Below are 23,761 nucleotides of genomic sequence, written 5' to 3'. Positions count from 1 at the left end.
GAGAAGTGTGACTAGCCCAAGGTCACCCAGGAGCTGCATGTGGAGGAGCGGAGACGCGAACCCGGTTCACCAGATTACGAGTCTACCACACTTGTCTAGAGTAATAGAATAATAGAGTTGGAAGGTACCCCATGGGTCATCTAGTCCAACCCTTGCAATACACGAATCTCTGCTAAAGCATCCACGACAGACGACCTTTCAAACTCTGCTTTAAAACCTCCAAGGAAGGAGAGTCCACAACCTCCAGAGGAAATCCGTTCCACTGTCGAACAGCTCTTACTGTCAGAAAATTCTTCCTGATATTTAGTCAGAATCTTCTTTCCCTTCTTGAAAATTTTTATTTCCTTCCCACAGTTACATTTAGATGGTGTTCTGTCTACTAGAATGCTCAGTACATTCTGGGCACCACAGTTCAAGAAGGATACTGACAAGCTGGAACGTGTCCAGAGGAGGGTAACCAAAATGGTCAAAGGCCTGGAAACGATGCCTTATGAGGAACGGCTTAGGGAGCTGGGTATGATTAGCCTGGAGAAGAGAAGGTTAAGGGGTGATATGATAGCCATGTTCAAATATATCAAAGGATATCATATAGAGGAGGGAGAAAGGTTGTTTTCTGCTGCTCCAGAGAAGCGGACACGGAGCAATGGATTCACATTACAAGAAAGAAGATTCCACCTAAACATTAGGAAGAACTTCCTGACAGTGAGAGCTGTTCTGCAGTGGGATTTGCTGCCAAGGAGTGTGGTGGAGTCTCCTTCTTTGGAGGTCTTTAAGCAGAGGCTTGACAGCCATCTGTCAGGAATGCTTTGATGGTGTTTCCTGCTTGGCAGGGGGTTGGACTGGATGGCCCTTGGGGTCTCTTCCAACTCTAGGATTCTATGATTCTGTAGTGGATTAATTTATGCTTACGCCTGAGCATTCTGGAATCCTGATCTGGATCAACGAATGGAGCCCACCCACCCCCTTTTCTGAGCAAAGTGGTAACTATTTCATGGCAGATTCCCAGTTATGTTTTCCCTCTATGATAGGCATGGAAAACTAGATTTTGGACCACCATCCATCTGTGGGTATGGTGTACAAACTTGGTGGATCAGGGGAATACTATGGACATAGTGTATCTTGATTTTGGTAAGGCTTTTGACAAATTCCGCCGTAATATTCTTGCAGAGGAGCTGGTACAAAGTCATTATAAAAGACCTGGATGGAGGAATTGAGGGGTCGCTCATCAAATCTGCAGATGACACCAAACTGAGAGAGGTAGCTAATGTCGCAGAAAACAGAATCAGGATTCAAAATGATGCCTTAAACAGATTGCAGAACTGGGCCCAAGCTAACAAAATGAATTTCAATAGGGACAAACGTCAGGTTCTGTCCCTAGCCAGGAAGAACCAGATGCACAAATATAGGATGGGGGACATCTGTCTTATTAGGAGTATATGTGCAAAAGGTAAAAGAATCTAGGGGTCTTGGTGGACCACAAGCTGAATATGAGTCGATGGTGTGATGCAGCAGCAAAAAAAGCTAATGCTATTCTAGGCTGCATCAACAGAAGTACAGAGTCCAGATCAAGGGAAGTCATAAAGGTAAAGGGTAAAGGGACCCCTGACCATTAGGTCCAGTCGTGTCCGACTCTGGGGTTGTGACACTCATCTCACTTTACTGGCTGAGGGAGCCGGCGTACAGCTTCCGGGTCATGTGGCCAGCATGACTAGGCCACTTCTGGCGAACCAGAGCAGCCCATGGAAATGCCATGTACCTTCCCGCCAGAGCGGTACCTATTTATCTACTTGCACTTTGACATGCTTTCGAACTGCTAGGTGGGCAGGAGCAGGGACCGAGTAATGGGAGTAATGGGAGCTCACCCTGCTGCGGGGATTCGAATCGCCGGCCTTCTGATCGGCAAGCCCTAGGCTCAGTGGTTTAACCCACAGCGCCACCCGCGTCCCAGGGAAGTCATAGTCCCTCTCTATTCTGCCTCGGTCAGACAAGACTTAGAATACTGTGTCCAATTCTGGGCACCACAATTAAAGAAGGATGTTCTTAAAGGTGTGCAGAGGAGGGCAACCAAGATGATCTGGAAACCAAGCCTTACGAGGTGTGCTTGAAGGAGCTGGGGATGTTTAGCCTGGAAAAGAGGAGTGAGAGGAGATATAATAGCCATTTTCAAATATCTTAAGGACTGTTACACGGAGGAGGGAGCATACAGTACTTGTTTTCTTCTGCTCTGGAGGGTAGGATTCGAACCAATGGCTTCAAGTTGCAAGAAAGGAGATTCCGACTATACATTCGGAAAAACTTTTCTGACAGTAAGAGCTGTTTGACAGTTGAACAGACTCCCACAAGAAGTGGTGGACCCTCCTTCCTTGGAGGTTTTTAAGCAGAGTTTGGGTGGCCATCTGTCCTGGATGCTTTAGCTGAGATTCCGGCATTTCAGGGGGTTGGACTAGATGACCCTCGGGGTTCCTTCCAACTCTAAGCTTCTGTGATTCTATGCGATGCAACAGTAAAGAATGAAAGGTAATGGCAAAATTGATTTGGGGTTGCAAATTTCCAACCATTTCCAATCAGGCTTTCCTAATACAGTGGTACCTTGGTTTAAGAACAGCTTAGTTTATGAACAACTTGGATTAAGAACGCTGCAAACCCGGAAGTAGGTGTTTTGGTTTGTGAACTTTGCCTTGGAATAAGAACATGTTTTGCTTCCTGTTGAGTGTGTTCCATTTGTCAATTGAGTCCCCCGCTGCTATGGGAAAGCACGCCTTGGTTTAAGAACGCTTTGGTTTAAGAACAGATTCCGGAACGGATTAAGTTCATAAACCAAGGTCCCACTGTACATTTTTGTTGAGTTCTGTACCAGGGATATCACAACAAAAAAAAAAAATTAAAAAAAAAATCCTTCCAGTAGCACCTTAGAGACCAACTACTTTGGCCACCTCATGAGAAGAGAAGACTCCCTAGAAAAGACCCTGATGTTGGGAAAGATGGAGGGCACAAGGAGAAGGGGATGAGATGGTTGGACACTGTTCTCGAAGCGACTGGCATGAGTTTTGCCAAACTGCGGGAGGCAGTGAAAGATAGGAGTGCCTGGCGTGCTCTGGTCCATTGGGTCACGAAGATTCGGTCACGACTGAACAACTGAACAACAAACTTGTGCCTTCCTGGAGAAACTTCACCGGGAAGAGGGAACAAGAGTCCTTGGAAGGTACCGTGGTATCTTGGTTCTCAAACGTAATCTGTTCCGGAACTCCGTTCCAAAACCAAGACACACTTTCCCATAGAAAGTAATGCAAAACGCATTAATCCGTTCCAGACTTTTAAAAACAACCCCTAAAACAGCAATTTAACATGAATTTTACTATCTAATGAGACCATTGATCCATAAAATGAAAGCAATAATCAATGTACTATAAAATAAATAAGACAAACCAAAATAAAATAAAAAAATTCCTTCCAGTAGCACCTTAGAGAGCAACTAAGTTTGTTCTTGGTATGAGCTTTCGTGTGCATGCATTTCGTATCCGAAGAAGTGTGCATGCACACGAAAGCTCATACCAAGAACAAACTTAGTTGGTCTCTAAGGTGCTACTGGAAGGAATTTTTTTTATTTTGTTTTGACTATGGCAGACCAACACGGCTACCTACCTGTAACTGGGATATCACAGTAAATTTTGCAGCTTAATTTTTGCCCAGTAGATGGTAGCATGTCCTCAGAAAACCTTGGCATCGTTTGCATTCTCTCCCTTGAACATTCGCTGGCTGGGGCTGATGGGAGTTGAAGTCCGAATTACCTAGAAGAGCTCCAGGTTGCCAAAGGCTGTTTTAGGGACCCTGGAAGGCCTATGGCAAATTGCAGCAAACCAAAGAGCCAATATAGCACTCATTGAATCCAAGCCAGGATTACGGAAGAATGGTAAAGTTTGAAGGGAACCCCAAAGTTCATCTAGTCCAACCCCCTGCAATGCAAGGATCTCAAATAAAGAACACAGTGCAGGAATCTCAACTGACAAGATTGCTATCTAACCTCTGCTTAAAAACTTCCAGTGAAGGCGTGTCCACAATTTCCCAATCCATGAGAAAGTTCTTCCAAATGTTTAATCAGAATCTCCTTTCTGGCCATTTGAAACCCATGGTTCAGGTCTGACCCTCTGGAACAGCAGTCTTGCTCAATGGTCACTGCTAGTGTGGTTGCTGACCTTGAGCCAGACATCCTGGAGAGTGAAGTCAAATGGGCCTTAGAAAGCCTTGCTAACAACAAGGCCAGTGGAAATGATGATATTCCAGCTGAACTATTTAAATTTTTAAAAGATGATGCTGTTAAGGTGCTACACTCAATATGCCAGCAAGTTTGGAAAACTCAGCAGTGGCCAGAGGATTGGAGAAGATCAGTCTACATCCCAATCCCAAAGAAGGGCAGTGCCAAAGAATGCTCCAACTACCGCACAATTGCGCTCATTTCACACGCTAGCAAGGTTATGCTTAAAATTCTACAAGGCAGGCTTAAGCAGTATGTGGACCGAGAACTCCCAGAAGTGCAAGCCATGTTCTAGATGTTACTATTAGTATTTATTTCTTTAAATTTCTTTACCGTCCTTCACCCGAGGATATGATAGCCATCTTCAAATATCTGAAGAGCTGTCACATGGAAGAGGGTGCAAACTTGCTTTCTCCTGCTCTGGAGGGTAGGACTCGAACCAATGGCTTCCGGTGAAACATCAGGAAGAACTTTCTGTCAGGAAGACCTGTTTGACAGTGGAACGGTCTCTTTCAGAAGGTGGTGGACTCTCCCTTCAGAAGGTGGTGGGCTCTCCTTCCTTGGAGGTTTTTAAGCAGAGGTTGGGTGGCCACCTGCCAGGGATGCTTCAGCTGAGACTCCTGCATTGCACGGGGGGTTGGACTAGATGACCCCTGGGGGTCCCTTCCAACTCCACAGTGCTATGTTTCTATGACCACAAGGCAGCTTACAACATAAAAACACAAAAATACATGCCATAGTTACAAACAAATGGAGTACCCCCTCCCAATACAATTTAAAAAGCCATAGATTGTTTAGTTAGCCAAAGGGCTGGGAGAAGGGGAATATTTTTGCCTTAATATCCTTGGGCCCAGTTTATATGTGAGACCGCCTTACCCATTCGACCACTCTCATCTTCGAAACCTCGCACTCTTACAAGTGCCACATAGTCAACCCACCACACTTGTAAGAAATCGGCCTCTACACTTTGGAACTCCCTGCCAATTGACGTCAGGCAGACGCCTTCACTGTCCTCTTCTTTGCACCTGCCAAATACATTTTTATTTAGGCACGCCTGCCTTACCCAGACCTGCAGAAGGCTGGTGTGTGTTGACATCTGGGGTTTTGCTTGCATTTAATTATCTTTTGGATGTTTTAAACAGCTGTTTTGAAACATTTTTAAACGGAGCGTTTTATCGCACTGTTCGTTTTGTAAGCTGCTTTGAGGTTTTATTACAACCGCGTGGCATATAAATCTTGCGAAACAAATGAATAATAAGAAACGAAAGCTGTCTGGTCATCTAAAACAGCCTTCCCCAAACTGATGCAGCCCAGATGTTTCAGACTCCAACTCCCATCGGCTGCGCTAGCCAGGGCTGGAGCTCAAAACATCTGCAAGACAACTGGGTCTTGTCGCCTTCCCTTCCTTGCAACGGGCCCAACATTTCTCCCAAAGTGCCCCAGCTGTTTTGCTTGCTTGCTTCTGGCTGGTTGGAAACTGTCGCTGAGGGAACAGGCTTCCATCCTGCAGCTCAAGTCCAGATGTGGCTGATAAATGGGCTTTGGTGGAAGCTATGAAGTGCACAGCAAACTGCCCTCCATCGACTCAGATCTTTGCTCCATCTAGGTCAGGGTTGTCAATGCTGGAAGTGGCTCTCTGGGGTTGGACTTGATGACCCTTGGGGGTCCCTTCCAACTCTACGATTCCGTGATTGCTGGCGCCTGTTGGTCTGGAGAGACAATGATGATGATCTGTGCTTTTAACTTTGGGGGCTGCCAGCAGTACTGCGTGCCCTCAAGTACCCCCAGAAAATAAGCACTGATAATGGTGATGATGATAAAATAATAATAATAATAATAATAATAATAATAATAATAATAATAATAATAATATTTATACCCCGCCCATCTGGCTGGGTTTCCCCAGCCACTCTGGGTGGCTTCCAACAAACGTTTTAAAATACATTAAAACACCAGTCATTAAAAACTTCCCTAAACAGGGCTGCCTTCAGATGTCTTCTAAAAGTCAGATAATTGTTTATTTCCTTGACATCTGGTGGGAGGGTGTTCCACAGGGCGGGCGCCACCACAGAGAAGGCCCTCTGCCTGGTTCCCTGTAACTTGGCTTCTCGCAGCAAGGGAACCACCAGAAGGCCCTCGGCAATGGACCTCAGTGTCCGGGCAGAACGATGGGGGTGGAGACACTCCTTCAGGGATACTGGACTGAGGCCGTTTAGGGCTTTAAAGGTCAGCACCAACACTTTGAATTGTGCTTGGAAACGTACTGGGAGCCAATGTAGGTCTTTCAAAATGATGACACACAGAAAAGCAAATCATTAAAACACAATTAAATGCAGACAGAATTAAAGCTATATACACAACCTTGATGGCAGAAAGTGAGGAGGAATTAAAGAACCTTTTAATGAGGGTGAAAGAGGAGAGTGCAAAATATGGTCTGGAGCTCAACATAAAAAAAAACTAAGATCATGGCCACTGGTCCCATCACCTCCTGGCAAATAGAAGGGGAAGAAATGGAGAAAGTGGGAGATTTTACTTTCTTGGGTTCCATGATCACTGCAGATGGTGACAGCAGTCACGAAATTAGAAGACGCCTGCTTCTTGGGAGGAAAGCAATGACAAACCTAGACAGCATCTTACAAAGCAAAGACATCACCTTGCCGACAAAGGTCCGTATAGTTAAAGCTATGGTTTTCCCAGTAGTAATGTACGGAAGTGAGAGCTGGACCATAAAGAAGACTGATCGCCGAAGAATTGATGCTTTTGAATTATGGTGCTGGAGGAGACTCTTGAGAGTCCCATGGACTGCAAAAAGATCAAACCTATCCATTCTGAAGGAAATCAGCCCTGAGTGCTCACTGGAAGAACAGATCCTGAAGCTGAGGCTCCAATACTTTGGTCACCTCACGAGAAGAGAAGACTCCCTAGAAAAGACCCTGATGTTGGGAAAGATGGAGGGCACAAGGAGAAGGGGACGACAGAGGATGAGATGGTTGGACAGTGTTCTCGAAGCGACTAGCATGAGTTTGGCCAAACTGCGGGAGGCAGTGAAAGACAGGAATGCCTGGTGTGGTCTGGTCCATGGGGTCACGAATAGTCGGACACGACTGAACAACAACACATATATCTGTTTAAACAACAGAAACAGCATGGCGCCACTTCGCTTTCCTTAAAAGCAGTCGGTTCCCAAAAGCCTGTTGGAAGGGAAAGGCCTTCAACTGCTGGTGGGAGGGAGGGAGGGAGCAAGGAGTCTAGCTTCTTTCGGGAGTTCCAAGGTTGTCTGAGAGGAGCCACCACCGAGAAGGCCCTCTCCCTCCCCCCTCCCCAAGTGTGCCTGGGAGGGTGGCAGGACTGAGAAAAGGGCCTTCCCTTCCCTGACAGGTGGGTATGAGGGAATATAGTATTTCAGATAGCTTGGACCTACAGTATAATGCTGTGTAGAGCTTTATAGGTCATAACCAGAACTTTGAATTGTGCCTGGAAACAGATGTATAATCTTGGAGGGGTTGTAACAAGGACGTTTGCCTCCAGGGGTGAAGTCCAACCGCTGTGTTAGCAGCACGAAAGTAACCTCCCCAGGGTGCAAGCCTGGGCTGTGTGTATGGGGGTTTTGTAGAATCATAGAATTGTGCCGTTGGGACCCCCAGAAGTCATCTAGACGAACCCCCTGCAGTGCAGGAATCACAGCTAAAGAATGGCTGGCATATGGCCATCCAACCACTGTTTAAAATCTTCCAAGGAGGGAGAGTCCACTTCTGAGGTCTTCCGTTTCACAGTCGAACAACGCTCGCCATCAAAGACGTGCCACTTCGACGCTGCCACAAGTCACGGTCTACACATTTAGCAAGGAATGGGAACAAGCAAAACGGCTCGTGAAATCACTCCATTTTATGGCTGCCTTTAATCTTTCGGTGCCCTTAAATCAATTCCACACCGGTTTATTTGATTTCTCTCCTCTTTCAAATGACCTGTAGCATTTGATGGCTCACGATCCGCTGAGTTTAAGAGAGGTGATTAAGCAGCCTTCAGTGTGTCCTGTGCATTGCTCGGGACGGAACGAAGAATCCGTCCTAGAACATTTGTTCTCCGTGCTTGTGTTCCTCGTAAAAACACCATTTTTAGGACGTTCGCTCAGTGGGAAAGCAGAGCCGGGAGCTGGAGGAAAATCCAGGGGGAGGAGGAGCCGGCAATGGAGAGTCTCCTGTGAATTCAACGCTGTGTTGTTATGCACAGTCTCATCTTCAAGATGTGATCTATGATATTGTTGTATTCTGCCTTGGTCAGGCCTCACTTGGAGTCCCGTGTCCGGTTCTGGGTACCCCAGTTTAAGAAGGTTATCGACAAGCTGGAAGGTGTGCAGAGGAGGGCGACCAAGGTGATCAAGGGTCTGGGAACAAAGCCATATGAGGAATGGTTGAGGGATCTGGGGATGTTTAGCTTGGAAAAGATGAAACAAAATCAAAAATCAAAAAATCCTTCCAGTAGCACCTTGTTGTTGTTCAGTCGTTCAGTCGTGTCCGACTCTTCATGACCCCATGGACCAGAGCACGCCAGGCACCCCTATCCTCCACTGCCTCCTGCAGTTTGGCCAAACTCATGCCAGTCGCTTCGAGAACACTGTCCAACCATCTCGTCCTCTGTCGTCCCCTTCTCCTTGTGCCAGCACTTCCACCATGCTGCGGTTTCAAACCACCCAAAAGGGGGGACAACACGCGTTCATGCAGCGTACTGTGTAGTGGACAATAAAAGAGAATATGCTCTACAGTGTCCGGGACATTCAGGGAACATCTGCAGTATCTCTTGTTTCTGGGAATATTCTGATATCTACCCCTGACAAATGCCAAGGGGAAGATATTCAGTCGGGCCAGCATAAATGCCTTACGTTGGGCTGGTATTATTAGTTTAGTAACATAGTTGACTGCTATCTAAGATGTTTAAATCATAGAATATGGGAGAGCAAATTTTATTTACAGCTGCCTCAATATTTTGTCTTTCGATATCCTTTAGTCTAATTAGGATATTGTGAAAGATATTGTCAGGAAACCCCCCTCACCGCAGCAGGTAGCGTTCCCGGGTCATTTGCAGTATAGGGAACCACCCTCTCCAGTTCGTAGTTCGAGTGGAGGAAGCGATCGCTCCTCCAGTGGGGAGGGGGAGATGGAAGCAGGAAGTCGGGGAGCAGGGACCTTTTCCCGCGCCCCGATTTCGCAGGGGGGAAGGACGTGGAAGGGGGAGGCGGGGGTTCAGGATCCCGCGCCTCTTATGCTGGACCAAGAACCGGAAGCGGACATTCCCAGACTCTGCAGAGGGATGAGCTGGACGCTTTTACTGTAACTCCTCTGTAAATATCTGCACAATAAAGAACTTAGTTTGTAGCGGTTCGGAGGCAGCCTGCTTCCTCATGAGCAACCACTGAGAAACCTTACAGATATGTTGCTCGCTTGAATTGTACAAGGGCTCCAGCTCGATGCCTATCAATCTGATTTTAGTTTGTTTCAAAAGATAAGCAGCTGAAATGCCCGTCCAGATAGGGATTTTGCAAGCGTGGTGGGGGGGGCAGGAAAATGCCTCTTTCATTGTCTTCTCTGTTCTTCCTCTAAAAGACGTTGACACTTTGTCCCACTGGCCTGGCTGTGTGGAGGAGACCGTGCCAAAGTGTTTAGCTTTCCTTTGGCATCCGTTTTCTCCTTTGGAAGAATTCGTTTGAATTCTAGATCTAGAAATTTCGCATCCTTTCCCATTCTGGAACTCGCGTATGTGTCTCGGAGACTCTAGTGTTAATCTTGCAGGAGAAATGTTGGAGGGTATGGAGTTATCCGACCCCCCCAAGCCAAGGAGATAAGTAACTACAGTGGTACCTCTGGTTGCGAACGGGATCTGTTCCGGAGCCTTGTTCGCAACCTGAAAGGTCCGCAACCTGAAAGGTCCGCAACCTGAAGCGCCACATCTGCGCATGTGCGTGGCGCGATCGGGCGCTTCTACGCGATGCAATTCGGCGCTTCTGCGCATGCGCGAATTGCCGAACCCAGAAGTAACCCATTCTGGTACTTCCAGGTTCGGCGCGTTTGTATCCCGTGACGAACACAACCTGAAGCAATCGTAACCAGAGGTATGACTGTATATAAATTTTAAGAGACATCTGAAGGCAGCCCTGTATAGGGAAGGTTCTTTTTAAAAATGTTTATTGTTTAATTTTGTTATTATATATATTGAAAGCCGCTCAGAGTGTCTGGGGCAACCCAGTCAGACGGGCGGAGTATACTACTACTACTACTAATAATAATAATAATAATGGAATAGGACATCCCTATTTTCATCAGAGAAATGCTGGAGGGTATGCACCATAAATGCAATAAAACAAAATAATAACAGCATAATATAATTCAAAACAGTCACAGTTAATTGCACACTTATTCAAAATGCACTTGAAACAGTGTTGTTTAATTGAGTCAACAAAACTTAGGGATTTGATCCCATGATACCTGTTTTTCAAAGTCTTCTAATCATCTGCACCTCGAGGAAACCCTGGCTGCCTTTTCTTCTTGGCACCCCTCATGTAATCCGACCACCCACTTTGGGAACCGCTGAGCTAAATAATGCTCAAACGTGGACAAGACCAAAGTCTGATTTTTATTTATTTTTATTTTAGAAAGCAATACATCAAACAGGATGGAGAAACCAAGAAACAGCAGAGTGGGGGAGACAAAGCCACTTCCGCCTACATGCAGGAGGTGGCGTTGTGGGCATCACGACCCGAGCATGCGTGCAGGGGCTGATACACAGCCCCTGCACGATTGGAGAATTCCCGACGCCTCTCCCCAGTGGCTGACCAATCCGGTCGGCTGAGGGGAGGAGCCAACAGCCCTTTAACTGGAGGCGGCGGGAATCCTTCCCCCTCTCCTTTCGCTGCCCCAAGCCACATCGGTTCTCCCGCCCACCCACCCTTTAGGGTAGCTATTGACCTTGCTATGGACTCCGGTTGGTTGCCCCAGTTGGCTGGGGGGCCTGGTAGGACTTTTCTCCATTTGGACTAGCCAAATCGGGTTTTTTCACCTACCTCGTCACAACTTTGGTTTTGGCGGTTAGGCATTGGATAACATCAATAGAGGTGAAAAGGGGAGGTAGCGCCATCACCTGCCCCTCATTGGAAGTTTATTCCGTTAAAGGTTTCCGGGGGCGTGGCCTAGGGAGGTTAGGGGCTAAGCCACGCCCCAACGGTGATCACAGGGGCAGTTCCTCTTGATAAGCATCAGGGGTGCTGCCCTTGCTGGTTAACCCTTCACGGACCTCCAACACCCGGGTTGGGGGGTCAGATATAGTGGTTAGGATCCAATGCCTAAGCCAATACTGCTCAACATCCGTAACCAATAAAGTTGTGGCCTTTACGCCCATTTAATTCGATAAAATGTGTCCTGTGTCATTATTCACCTGGGAGGGAGGGATATAGCCATTCAACAACGGTATACAGTGGTAGCTCTGGTTTTGTACTTAATTCGTTCTGGAGGTCCGTTCTTAACCTGAAGCACCACTTTAGCTAATGGGGCCTCCCGCTGCCGCTGCGCCGCCAGAGCACGATTTCTGTTCTTATCCTGAAGCAAACTTCTTAACCTGAAGAGTTATTTCTGGTTACAGGTGGGTAGCCGTGTTGGTCTGCCATAGTCGAAACAAAATAGAAAATTCTTTCCAGTAGCACCTTAGAGACCAACTGAGTTTGTTCTTGGTATGAGCTTTCGTGTGCATGCACACTTCTTCAGATACACTGAATTTATCCACTGAGTTATTTCTGAGTTAGCCGAGTATGTAACCTGAAGCGTCTGTAACCCGAGGTACCACTGTATTTGGATTGCTGGAAAGTGTGATATGTCCAGACTTACATCACATGCAACAGCCAAGCCATAAAGACATCCTGAGATACTTGCGAGGTCAAATCAACCTTCCTCTGTCCCCATGTTTTGCTCGGACAGTGGCCTGTTCCAAATGTACCAGAGAAGCGAACAAATGCATCCAGTTCTAGCAGAGTAATCCCATCCCCGATAATTGCTTCCAGCTTCTGATACTCGGAGGTTTATAGCCATGCTCTGCAAGATGATGGATTCAGAGCTTATTCCGAGTCCCTTGGAATGCCAGAGCCGAGCTCTGGAACATGCAGAGCAACATGAAATATGTTCAGCTTTGGAACGGGCCCAGAGCTTTGTGAAATAAACATACATTTCGGAAAGAAGAAAAAAAGGACGAGTCCCCATGCGCCAGGAGAACTGGGGCTGCATAACCCTTGGGATGGGCCTCTACAGCTTCATGCCCGCCCACCATCAACTCTGGAGAAACAGTTGTGTGAACGAAGTACAAGACTAGATTAGAACTCGTGACCGCCCAGTGAAGCTGAACGTTGGAATATTCACAGCAGATAAAAGGAAGTACTATTAGAATACTGTAAAATAGTACGATAATTGCTTTTATTTCCAATGTTTTGAATCTGGTTTCTATTTGTTTTATGGTTCTCTTTTGTAAGCTATCCTGAAAATATAGATTTAATTGCACGTGTTCAAATAAAAACGTATTTTTTTAAAATAAAATAAACAGGATATACAATAATAGTACGCAATAAAATTAACTCTCAGAACACCAGCAAATAATAAACAGACATTCATTCTTAACAATTACAATAATGACTATGACTAAACTATTATCAATAAGAGATGTGGGTGGCGCTGTGGGTTAAACCACAGAGCCTAGGGCTTGCTGATCAGAAGGTCGGTGGTTCGAATCCCCGCGACGGGGTGAGCTCTGGGGTTGCGGCGCTCATCTTGCTTTATCGGCCGAGGGAGCCGGCGTACAGCTTCCGGGTCATGTGCCCAGCATGACTAAGCCGCTTCTGGCAAACCAGAGCAGAGCACAGAAACGCCGTTTCCCTTCCCGCCGGAGCAGTCCCTATTTATCTACTTGCGGTTTGACGTGCTTTCGAACTGCTAGGTGGGCAGGAGCAGGGACCGAGCAACGGGAGCTCACCCCGTGGCAGGGATTCGAACCGCCAACCTTCTGATCAGCAAGCCCTAGGCTCTGTGGTTTAACAGTAGCTTAGGGCCTCATCAAATCCATCTCTGAGGTTCACACTGGGTATATACCCTGGAAAGCACAGGAAAAGAGAAGTCCTTTTCTGCTCCAATCCTGTTTGTGAGCTTACTGGTCGGCCACTATAAGAACAGAATGCAGGACTAGATGGGCCACCGGCCTGATGCCACAAGCTCTTATGTTCTTCTGCTAACTACATGATGCAGACCATTTCAGGTGCTGTGAAATAACTCTATTAAGAACACTTTTCAGGTAGGCAGCCAGGAGTTTCCAATGCAAATCTCAGCCAAAGCGGGATTTCTGTCCGTCTGCCTTTGTTGTCCTATCTCCTTCCCTCCCATTCTTCCAAACCGGCTAAGTTGGAAGGACATAGGCTTCCTAAAATCTTTCCTGGATCAGAGTTCCAGGAATGCCTGGACCCCAGTCCTAACTGCGAGCCAAAGAACATGTGAGGCGCAGTATCATGTAGTTCTTATTCCATGGTTTTATTTGTTTTCTCCCCCTTTTTGCCCAATCTAGCAGTGGTGGCTGCAATCTGGTGTAGAAACCCATGTTTTTTTTCTCCCAGGGAAGAAAAAGTAGCGGGAAGAGAGGAGTTGTGTTGTTTTTTTAGCAGAACAACCAGAAGCGGGGAAAGGATTGAGAAGCCCCTCACAATTAAATCGACAAATACATGTTCCAAGCACCCATCTGGCAGCATGTAAACCAGGGGTCAGCAAACTTTTTCAGCAGGGGGCCGGTCCACTGTCCCTCAGACCTTGTGGGGGGCTGGACTATATGCTGCCATGATTATGAACCGCATTTTTGGCAAAAACCCTTATTGGGACCAATTCCAATGTTGCCCAAATGTGTTTTTTTTGGGGGGGGTTCCCTCATATACCCACGCTGCTTCCTTTGCGGTCTACGTGTTGACAGTTATTATTTCTCTCGTAAGGCGGGGTGGGGGGTAGGGGGCTGAGGTAAGCGTGCCATTCCTGTTGGCCCTGGAGAGTGTGTGCGCCTGCGTGGGTGAAGGAAAAAGCTGCTGGCCACGCTAAGTCAGGTCGGCGCCGCTCAAGCAAAAACGTTCTTTTCCCCGTGTGAGGGAAGACGAGGAGCAGGCGGCTATTTACCTTTCCATGGCTCGCACCGTGTAGCTAACAAGCGGCCTCCCCAGCAGAGAACAGAACAGTTTCGGAGTGCAGCCACCCAGACGCTCCCCGCTGGCACAAATACAGGATGGGTGACACCTGGCTTGAGAGCAGTACATGTGAAAAGGATCTAGGAGTCTTGGTAGACCACAAACTTGACATGAGTCAACAGTGTGATGCAGCAGCTAAAAAAGCCAATGCAATTCTGGGCTGCATCAAGAGGAGTATAGCGTCTAGATCAAGGGAAGTAATAGTACTACTATATTCTGCTCTGGTCAGACCTCACCTGGAATACTGTGTCCAGTTCTGGGCACCACAGTTCAAGAAGGATACTGACAAGCTGGAAGGTGTCCAGAGGAGGGCAACCAAAATGGTCAAAGGCCTGGAAACGATGCCTTATGAGGAACGGCTTAGGGAGCTGGGTATGTTTAGCCTGGAGAAGAGAAGGTTAAGGGGTGATAGGATAGCCATGTTCAAATATATAAAAGGATGTCATACAGAGGAGGGAGAAAGGTTGTTTTCTGCTGCTCCAGAGAAGCGGACACGGGGCAATGGATTCAAACTACAAGAAAGAAGATTCCACCTAAACATTAGGAAGAACTTCCTGACAGTGAGAGCTGTTCGGCAGTGGAATTTCCTGCCAAGGAGTGTGGTGGAGTCTCCTTCTTTGGAGGTCTTGAAGCGGAGGCTTGACAGCCATCTGTCAGGAATGCTTTTGACCCCCAAGCCTGTCTGAGTCGCAAAAACAATCGCATGCGCACGCTTTGCCAGCTGCCTGGATTCACAGACTGTCCGCTGGCCGGATCTAGAAGGCAATTGGGCCTGATATGGCCCGCAGGCCTTAGTTTGCCAACCCATGATGTAAACTATAGCCCTATTTTAAATGGTGGGTTGTTGTTTAGTCGTTCAGTCATGTCCGACTCTTCGTGACCCCATGGACCAGAGCACGCCAGGCACTCCTATCTTCCACTGCCTCCTGCAGTTTGGCCAAACTCATGTTAGTAGCTTTGAGAACACTGTCCAACCATCTCGTCCTCTGTCGTCCCCTTCTCCTTGTGCCCTCCATCTTTCCCAACATCAGGGTCTTTTCCAGGGAGTCTTCTCTTCTCATGAGGTGGCCAAAGTACTGGAGCCTCAACTTCAGGATCTGTCCTTCCAGTGAGCACTCAGGGATGATTTCCTTCAGAATGGATACCGGTAAGTTTGATCTTTTTGCAATCCATGGGACTCTCAAGAGTCTCCTCCAGCACCATAATTCAAAAGCATCAATTCTCCGGCAATCAGTCTTCTGAATAACTGGTGGGTTATTCAATCCTAAATGCCAGCAATTACCGGCAAATTAAATAAAATCATGCATTATCGTATAAATGCCTAGACAGAGAAATTGCAATACCTCTCTGGACGAGGAAATGTCTACTTGATGATGCGTAAATGCCATAAATAGCAATATCCATTATGGAAGCGACCACTGCAACAGAGTCTTGAGCACCAAAAATAATAGCGTTCTTTTTGCAAACCACCAAGCCAGGCTGAGATTGCCCTAACTTGATTAAACGTTAAGCAAAACGGAACAAGTCTGAGCCGCAAATCAACAGCACGATCAAATGTCAGACCGGTTCGGAACAGCAAACCCCATTCCTAAATCAAGACATAGCATCAAACTATAACGTAACAACAGTATATATCATCACGAAAATTGCATGGGGGAGATTCTGCAGAATGGATTTCAGGGACCAATACATCCTCCATAGTTTTGATTCTATAGAGACCCTAGATTAGAGAGATTTTTATTTTATTTTATTTTACCTGGGCTCAACTGGTTCACAACACACTCCCTATTCCGGAAACGGCATCTGAGAGTCCACTCCAAATCCTATTATCCCGGACGAGTCTGCCAAGTTGTCGGAATTTAGAAGGCTCTCTGTGAGTTACGGTGGTTTTCAGCTCAGTCCCAAACAGTCATAAATACTTTTGCTTTTCGTTCTGCATAAGCAACAGTTTGTATTGGCAGCAAAGGGACAACGTGCGCCTAAGATTTGTGGGACGTGTCAAAAACTGTGCAGTTGAGAACAGCTGCAGTGACAGTACCCATGACCATTCAGCACTTCAACTGACCAAAGATTTTGCACTTTTAGGGGTTTTTTTAAAAAAATAAAAAAGTAACTACCATGGGCTGGTTTGTTTTTTGCCAAAAATTCATACTGCTCTACAACAGTGGCTCCCAAAATGTGTGGCAACCGGGATCATAGAGTTGGAAGAGACCCCAAGGGTCATCCAGTCCAACCCCCTGCCAAGCAGGAAACACCATCAAAGCATTCCTGACAGATGGCTGTCAAGCCTCCGCTTAAAGACCTCCAAAGAAGGAGACTCCACCACACTCCTTGGTAGCAAATTCCACTGCCGAACAGCTCTTACTGTCAGGAAGTTCTTCCTAATGTTTAGGTGGAATCTTCTTTCTTGTAGTTTGAATCCATTGCCCCGTGTCCGCTTCTCTGGAGCAGCAGAAAACAACCTTTCACCCTTGTGGGATAACTGGGAGGGGGGCTAAGGGGCAAGGGGAAACAAGAGGTTGCTAGCAGACTTTGAATAAATGCAAAATTACCAGTAATTGTTACTGTTTTGAATTTTGTTGTGTTGTAATAATAATAATAATAATAATAATAATAATAATAATAATAATAATAATAATAATAATAATTTATTTATACCCCGCCCATCTGGCTGGGTTTCCCCAGCCACTCTGAGCAGCTTCCAACAGAATGTTAAAATACAATAATCTATTAAACATTAAAAGCTTCCCTAAACAGGGCTGCCTTCAGATGTCTTCTAAAGGTCAGATAGTTGTTTCTTTCCTTGACATCTGATAGGAGGGCATTCCACAGGGCGGGCGCCACTACCGAGAAGGCCCTCTGTCTGGTTCCCTGTAACTTGGCTTCTCGCAGGGAGGGAACCACCAGAAGGCCCTTGGTGCTGGATCTCAATGTCCGGGCAGAACGATGGGGGTGGAAACGCTCGTTCAGGTATCCTGGACCGAGGCCGTTTAGGGCTTTAAAGGTCAGCACCAACACTTTGAATTGTGCTCAGAAACGTACCTGTTGGACATGCCTGCCATAAGGGAATAAGGGCAGATTTTTTCATACAACAGCTGCGTGTTGTTTAAAGAGATGGGGGGAGATCTCTAACGCTGGAATGGATTATCTTGGAAAATTAGAACGGATACCATCTCTACCCCCCCAGCCCTTAAAAACAACAGAGAAGAGATACAACTTAAGTGGACTTTGGCCAAAATGCAGTCGTAAAGATGAAAGGAATTTGGAGCTGTGGACGAGGGAGGCATGGAGACTTTTGATGGCGATGGATTAAAATGAAAGTACTACAAGATCCCCAGGGCGGAAGCTAGATCCCTCTTTCTTGGGCTGTGGAAATTTCTAGACGTTGACTGAGTAGTGAGAAAGAGTGGACTGTTGGAGTATGTTGATGTCCGGAAACACCAAGCAAGATGAGAGCATGATGGGAGGGAGCTATTGAGATATTCTGAGAATTCTCCAGGATATTATAGCCTCACCCCAGTTATGATGAGAGACAACAGTAACTGGAAGAATTTCAAGAGCTGGACAGCAGACAAAGGCCAAGGACTTTATAATTGGACATGTTCAGACTGGAACACACAGATAAAAGGCAAATAATTAGAGCAGCTCATTTGAAATCCTATGGAAAGGTAGATAAGGTATTGACAAGAACAGTAATCACTAAAAATGCAGCTGTGATCTTAATGATGAATATATCGACCAAAATATAATTAGATGGTTTTTTTTAAAAAAAATAGGAACTGCAGCAATCTAAGAATTAGAGAAAAAAAATTGATCAAGGAGCACGGGAAACCACTTTGATTAAATTGCATAAATTTGGAAATAATTGGAATTATTTTGATATTGATTGGAATCTGTATAATTGTTGGCAAAACTGTGGTAGTATTGGGTAAATGTTGGAAAATTAATTTTAAAATATTATTATTATTATTATTTTAAAAAGAACTTTCTGGTGGTAAGAGCCATTTGAAAGTGGAACCAAATACCTCCAAAGGTGGTGGACTACCTTTCCTTGGAGGTTTTTAAGCAGAGCTTGGATGGCCACCTGTCACGGATGCTTCAGGTGAGATTCCGGCATTGCAGGGGGTCGGACTAGATGACCGTTAGGGTCCCTTCCAACTCTACAGTTCAGTGATCTATGATTCCTTAGTGGGTCGTGCAAACCTCTATTCTGAATAATGTTTTTCATCAGGTAGGGGGGCACTGGGAATGAGTTTATTGAACCCCAAAATGTTTGGGAAGCCCTGGTCCACAGCAGCATCAATTCCTTGGAGTGAAGGTGGTGTGGCCATGCCTTCACAGCTTGAAGAGGCTCTAGATTCAATCCCCAGGATCTCTAGGTAGGTCTGAGAAAACCCTACCTGAAACCCTAGAGAACTTGCAACGATACCAATATGAACCCACTGTGGGGATAGTCAGCAGATGGGACGACCAGTAATCCCGGAGTTCCTGCTCCCACTGCGTCGTGAAAGGGTCCGCTGGCTATGATCTGAAGGTAGTTGTCGTGAGTTCTGAAGGTTACTGAAGGTTTCTGAAGGTTTTCTGCAGGTATCTGAAGGTTCCGAAGATTCCGGAGGTCTCCGGATATAAATTCTTTCCAGTAGCACCTTAGAGACCAACTGAGTTTGTTCTTGGTATGAGCTTTCGTGTGCATACACACTTCTTCAGATATTTCCTATTTTGTTTCGACTATGGCAGACCAACATGGCTACCCACCTGTAACTGGAACTCCGGATAGAAAGATAGGCTAAGCTAGGTAGCGGCCAAAACTTAGAAGGCCAAATAAACGCTTTTGAAATAAAAGAAATAAAAACTAAGAGACTGCAGTCAATGGTGAAGAAGCTCTCAACTGCTCTGTGCGGCTGGTTTTGCTTTCGGTTTCTCTCTGGCTTGTCCCGCACAGATGTTCTCTCTGGCTTGTCTCGCGCGTTCTCCACACACGCTACAGAGAGCGGAGGCTATTTATTAGGAAATCAAACATCGTCACAACATTTACAAGAACCAATCACAACCTTGTCTCTAAGCTAGTTTCTGGGCGGGAAACTATCAACTGACCGTTACGTTGGCTAAATTGGCGCGCTTTGCCCCAAACGTGGAGGGATCCATGCAGCAAACTCTCTGCTGGATCCTTTGCCCTTCCTTCCCAGCGCGGAAGGTTACCTTAAAATAAACATAAACAGGTGCAGGAGCACCTTAAAAACGTATTCCCACAACCTATGAAGAGCCTTGCCACTGGATCAGACAAAAGCCCCATCTAGTCCAGCATCCCTTCATTCTCACCATGGCCGGCCTGGTACCTATGAGAAGTCCACGAACAGGACCTGAGCACCAGAGCACCCTCCCCAATTTCAATTCCCAGCTACTGGTCTTCAGAAGCATTTACTGCCCCCCCCATGTTCTCTCTGCTGAAATGCGAGACGCTCCATCAATATCAACCTTGTGCCACTCCTGTTTGGACAAATGATCTCCTGATCTCCAGGCTTGAACCTCCTGCTTTAATCATTGTTTTGACTGTTATGCTACTTTAGAAGGCTTGTAAATTATACCTTTTTAATTATGGGTGTTTTCATGTTCTGATGAAATGGTTTTTGCCACGTTTTAATGTGTATTACTAGCAGTACTAGTAAAAAGGTAAAGGGACCCCTGACCGTTAGGTCCAGTCGTGTCCGACTCTGGGGTTGCGGCACTCATCTCGCGTTACTGGTACAGCTTCCGGGTCATGTGGCCAGCATGACAAAGCCGCTTCTGGCGAACCAGAGCAGCGCACGGAAACGCCGTTTACCTTCCCGCCGGAGCGGTACCTATTTCTCTACTTGCACTTTTGACGTGCTTTCGAACTGCTAGGTGGGCAGGAGCTGGGACCGAACCAAAGGAGCTCACCCCGTTGCAGGGATTCGAACCGCCGACCTTCTGATCGCCAAGCCCTAGGCCCTGTGGTTTAGCCCACAGCACCACCTGGGTCCCATAGTAGTACTAGTAGAAGCACCAAGTCCAATTTGAACATTTAAAAACCCATAAGAATGGAGTTTGAGAGTAATGAAGTTTCCCACCAGTGTTTAGCAATGGCTCCTAGTTGCTGCTGCTGCTGCTGCTACTACCACTACTACTACTATTACTAGTAGTAGTATTAGTAGTACTAGTAGTAGCACCATTAATACTACTAGTAGTAGCAGCAGCAGCAACTAGGAGCCATTGCTAAACACTGGTGGGAAACTTCATTACTCTCGAGCTCCATTCTTACGGGTTTTAAAATGTTCAAATTGGACTTGGAGTGAAGAGACCTTTAAAGAAAGGACTCCTTCAAAGAGAAGATTGGTCATCAGTTTAGCAAGCAGCTCTGAGAAGATGGCTTCCATGTTAGGGGCCGATAAGAGATGGCGGAAACAATAAAAACTGCCATTGTTGTCATAATCCATGTCGCAAGCAGGCCTGAGATTCCCTACTCTTGGCTTAGCGCCACATGCAAATCCTGCTCGGCAGCTTAACTATAGTTTGTTTACTGCCAACAAGCCACCACCTGAAGCCATGATTTGTTGCTGGCTTACCAACCATTTTGTTTGTAATGATCATGGCTAGGCGTTATTTGTGAACACAGCACCCATGCTTTGTTTGGCTATCCCACCAGAGATACGCACCGATCTGCGATGGCAAGGGTCAAGCGGAGCTGGAGAGCAAAAGAAAACTTCTGGAGAACAAGATTCAGGTAGGTAGCTGTGTTGGTCTGACGCAGTCGGAAAAAAATTAAAAATTGTCCAGTAGCACCTTGGTAAAAGGTAAAGGGACCCCTGACCATCAGGTCCAGTCGTGTACATAAATGACCATATAGCGTATATTCAACACACAAAAAACAGCGACAATTTGTTGTTGACAAAGGACAGCTGGACATATAAAGGGCCCCATTACCTTCAGTAGCTTAAAGGTAAAGGGACCCCTGACCATCAGGTCGTGTCCGACTCTGGGGCTGCGGCGCTCATCACGCTCTATAGGCCGAGGGAGCCGGTGTTTGTCCGCAGACAGCTTCCGGGTCATGTGGCTACCATGACAAAGCCGCTTTTGGCGAACCAGAGCAGCGCATGGAAACGCCGTTTACCTTCCCGCTGGAGTGGTCCCTATTTATCTACTTGCACTTTGACATGCTTTCAAACTGCTAGGTGGGCAGGAGCTGGGACCGAGCAACGGGAGCTCACCCCGTGGCAGGGATTCGAACCACCGACCTTCTGACCAGCAAGCCGTAGACTCTGTGGTTTAACCCACAGCGCCACCTGGGTCCTTAGAGACCAACTAAGTATGTTCTGGGTATAAGCCAGGGGTTGGCAACCTAAAGCCTATGGGCCACAAGCAGCCCATGGGGGTCGTTTAACTGGCCCATGAGCCGCCCTGAACCGAGGCGCCCATTCGGCGAGTCCCCGCACATTGCGCTAAACCAGTGCAGTGCGGGGGCTCACTTCCGCGGCGCTGGAAATCGCGTTGGCGCATGCGCAGACACTGGAAATCACATCTATGCAGGTGCAGATGCCGGAAATCACAGGGCTGCGCGCTCACGCAGGGGCGGGATCTGGCCCATGGAGGGATCTCCGCTGGAGTGAACCAGCCCAGGCGAGGTAAACTTTGCTGATCCATGGTATAAGCTTTCATGTGCATGCACACTTCTTCAGCTGGCACTTTTCAGCCAATCAGAGCACATGATGCCAGGTAACCATTGCAACATCTTTCCAGGATTTAGCGACATGGCAAACGCCCTTGTGGGCAGGGGGAGATGGTTTTTGCCAGTGGAAATTGCCGCCAGGACTTTTTCAATCTTCCTGCCAGACAGAAACTATCCTCGTGGATTCAGAAACCTGGCTGAAGTACCGTGCCTGGATTGTTCAGGCAAGATGGACGGCAAGAGACCGGGGTTTTCCTCCCCTACTGATCTCTTGACTTAAGCCTAGAGAAGATGGTAACATCCCAAAGGATTATTTGTTTAACCAGGTTTCTTAAAAGTAAATAATCCAGAAATTAACCCACAAACTTTCTTGATCCAATCCACAATTAACTCAATAAATGATTGTGCGAGGACTGAGTGACTCTTGAGACTAGTGGGGAATATTTTTGGTCGGTGTGTTCTGCAACATGTAAATTAACACAGTAACAGCACATCTGTGGTGGATTTATACTGGATCGTCAAGACATCATTCCACTTCGTTAGTTGTTCTGGAGTGCTTTCCCAGTGTTACTGCATTGCCCCAGAACTCCCAGTACGTTTCTGAGCAGAGGCGTAGCTAGCCGCTGGGCTGCCGGGGGCGGCAAGCCCAGCGGCACCCATGGGGGCGGGGCGCCGCTCCGTGCGCATGACGTCATGACGCATGCGCATGGAACAACGCCTCTGCGCTCCGTGAACGGAGCCGTCCCGGGGAAAGGAGAGGGGTTGGGCCAGCGAGGGGGTGTCATTCCCCTCGCTGGCCTGCCCCTGTCCTTTCCCCCCGGGCTCCGCTCCCTGAGCCCAGCGGACAGGGAGCGGAGCGGCGGCGCGTGGGAGTGGTGGGAGGGGGCGCCGCTTGTCACCCCACGTGCTGCCGTTCGTTCCATCGCCCCGGGAGCAGCAGCACCGCACACAATGTGCGCTGCTGCTCCCACGGCGACGGAGCGAGCGGTGGTACGTGGGGGTGACAAGCGGCGCCCCCTCCCACCACTCCCCACGCACCACCGGTCACCCCGGGAGGAGCAGCGCTGCACGGACGGGGTGCTCCCTCAGCCGAGCGAGCACCCTGTCCATGCAGCGCTGCTGCTCCTGGGGTGACGGAGGGAGCAGCAGCGCGTGGGAGTGGCGGGAGGGGCCGCCGCTTGTCACCCCCACCCGCCGCTTGTCACCCTGTCACTGGGGGCGTACCGCCCCTACCGCCCCTCCCCAGCGACGCCCCTGTTTCCGAGCACAATTCAAAGTGTTGGTGCTGACCTTGAAAGCCCTAAAAGGCCTCAAAAGCCCAGTATACCTGAAGGAGCGTCTCCACCCCCATCGTTCTGCCTGGACAATGAGCTCCAGCTCCGAGGGCCTTCTGGCGGTTCCCTACCTGCGAGAAGCCAAGTTACAGGGAACCAGGCAGAGGGCCTTCTCGGTGGTGGCACCCGCCCTGTGGAACACCCTCCCATCAGATCTCAAGGAAATAAACAGCTATCTGACTTTTAGAAGACATCTGAGGGCAGCCCTGTTTAGGGAAGCTTTTAATGTTTGATGCTGTATTGTG

General features: G+C 47.5%; 1 protein-coding gene across 1 annotated transcript in view; it reads left to right on the top strand.

Annotated features, from left to right (window-relative positions):
- LOC117060312 overlaps positions 1–23,761 on the top strand; it is a 62,488-nt gene that overhangs the window by 14,649 nt on the left and 24,078 nt on the right. The window contains exon 2 of the mRNA XM_033172530.1: positions 21,163–21,240. Coding sequence (XP_033028421.1) covers positions 21,163–21,240 — 78 coding nt within the window. The remainder of the gene's footprint in view (positions 1–21,162; positions 21,241–23,761) is intronic.

This window comes from Lacerta agilis, chromosome 1 (assembly GCF_009819535.1).
Source record: "Lacerta agilis isolate rLacAgi1 chromosome 1, rLacAgi1.pri, whole genome shotgun sequence".
NCBI lineage: Eukaryota > Metazoa > Chordata > Lepidosauria > Squamata > Lacertidae > Lacerta > Lacerta agilis.
This window is presented reverse-complemented; position numbering and strand designations above follow the sequence as displayed.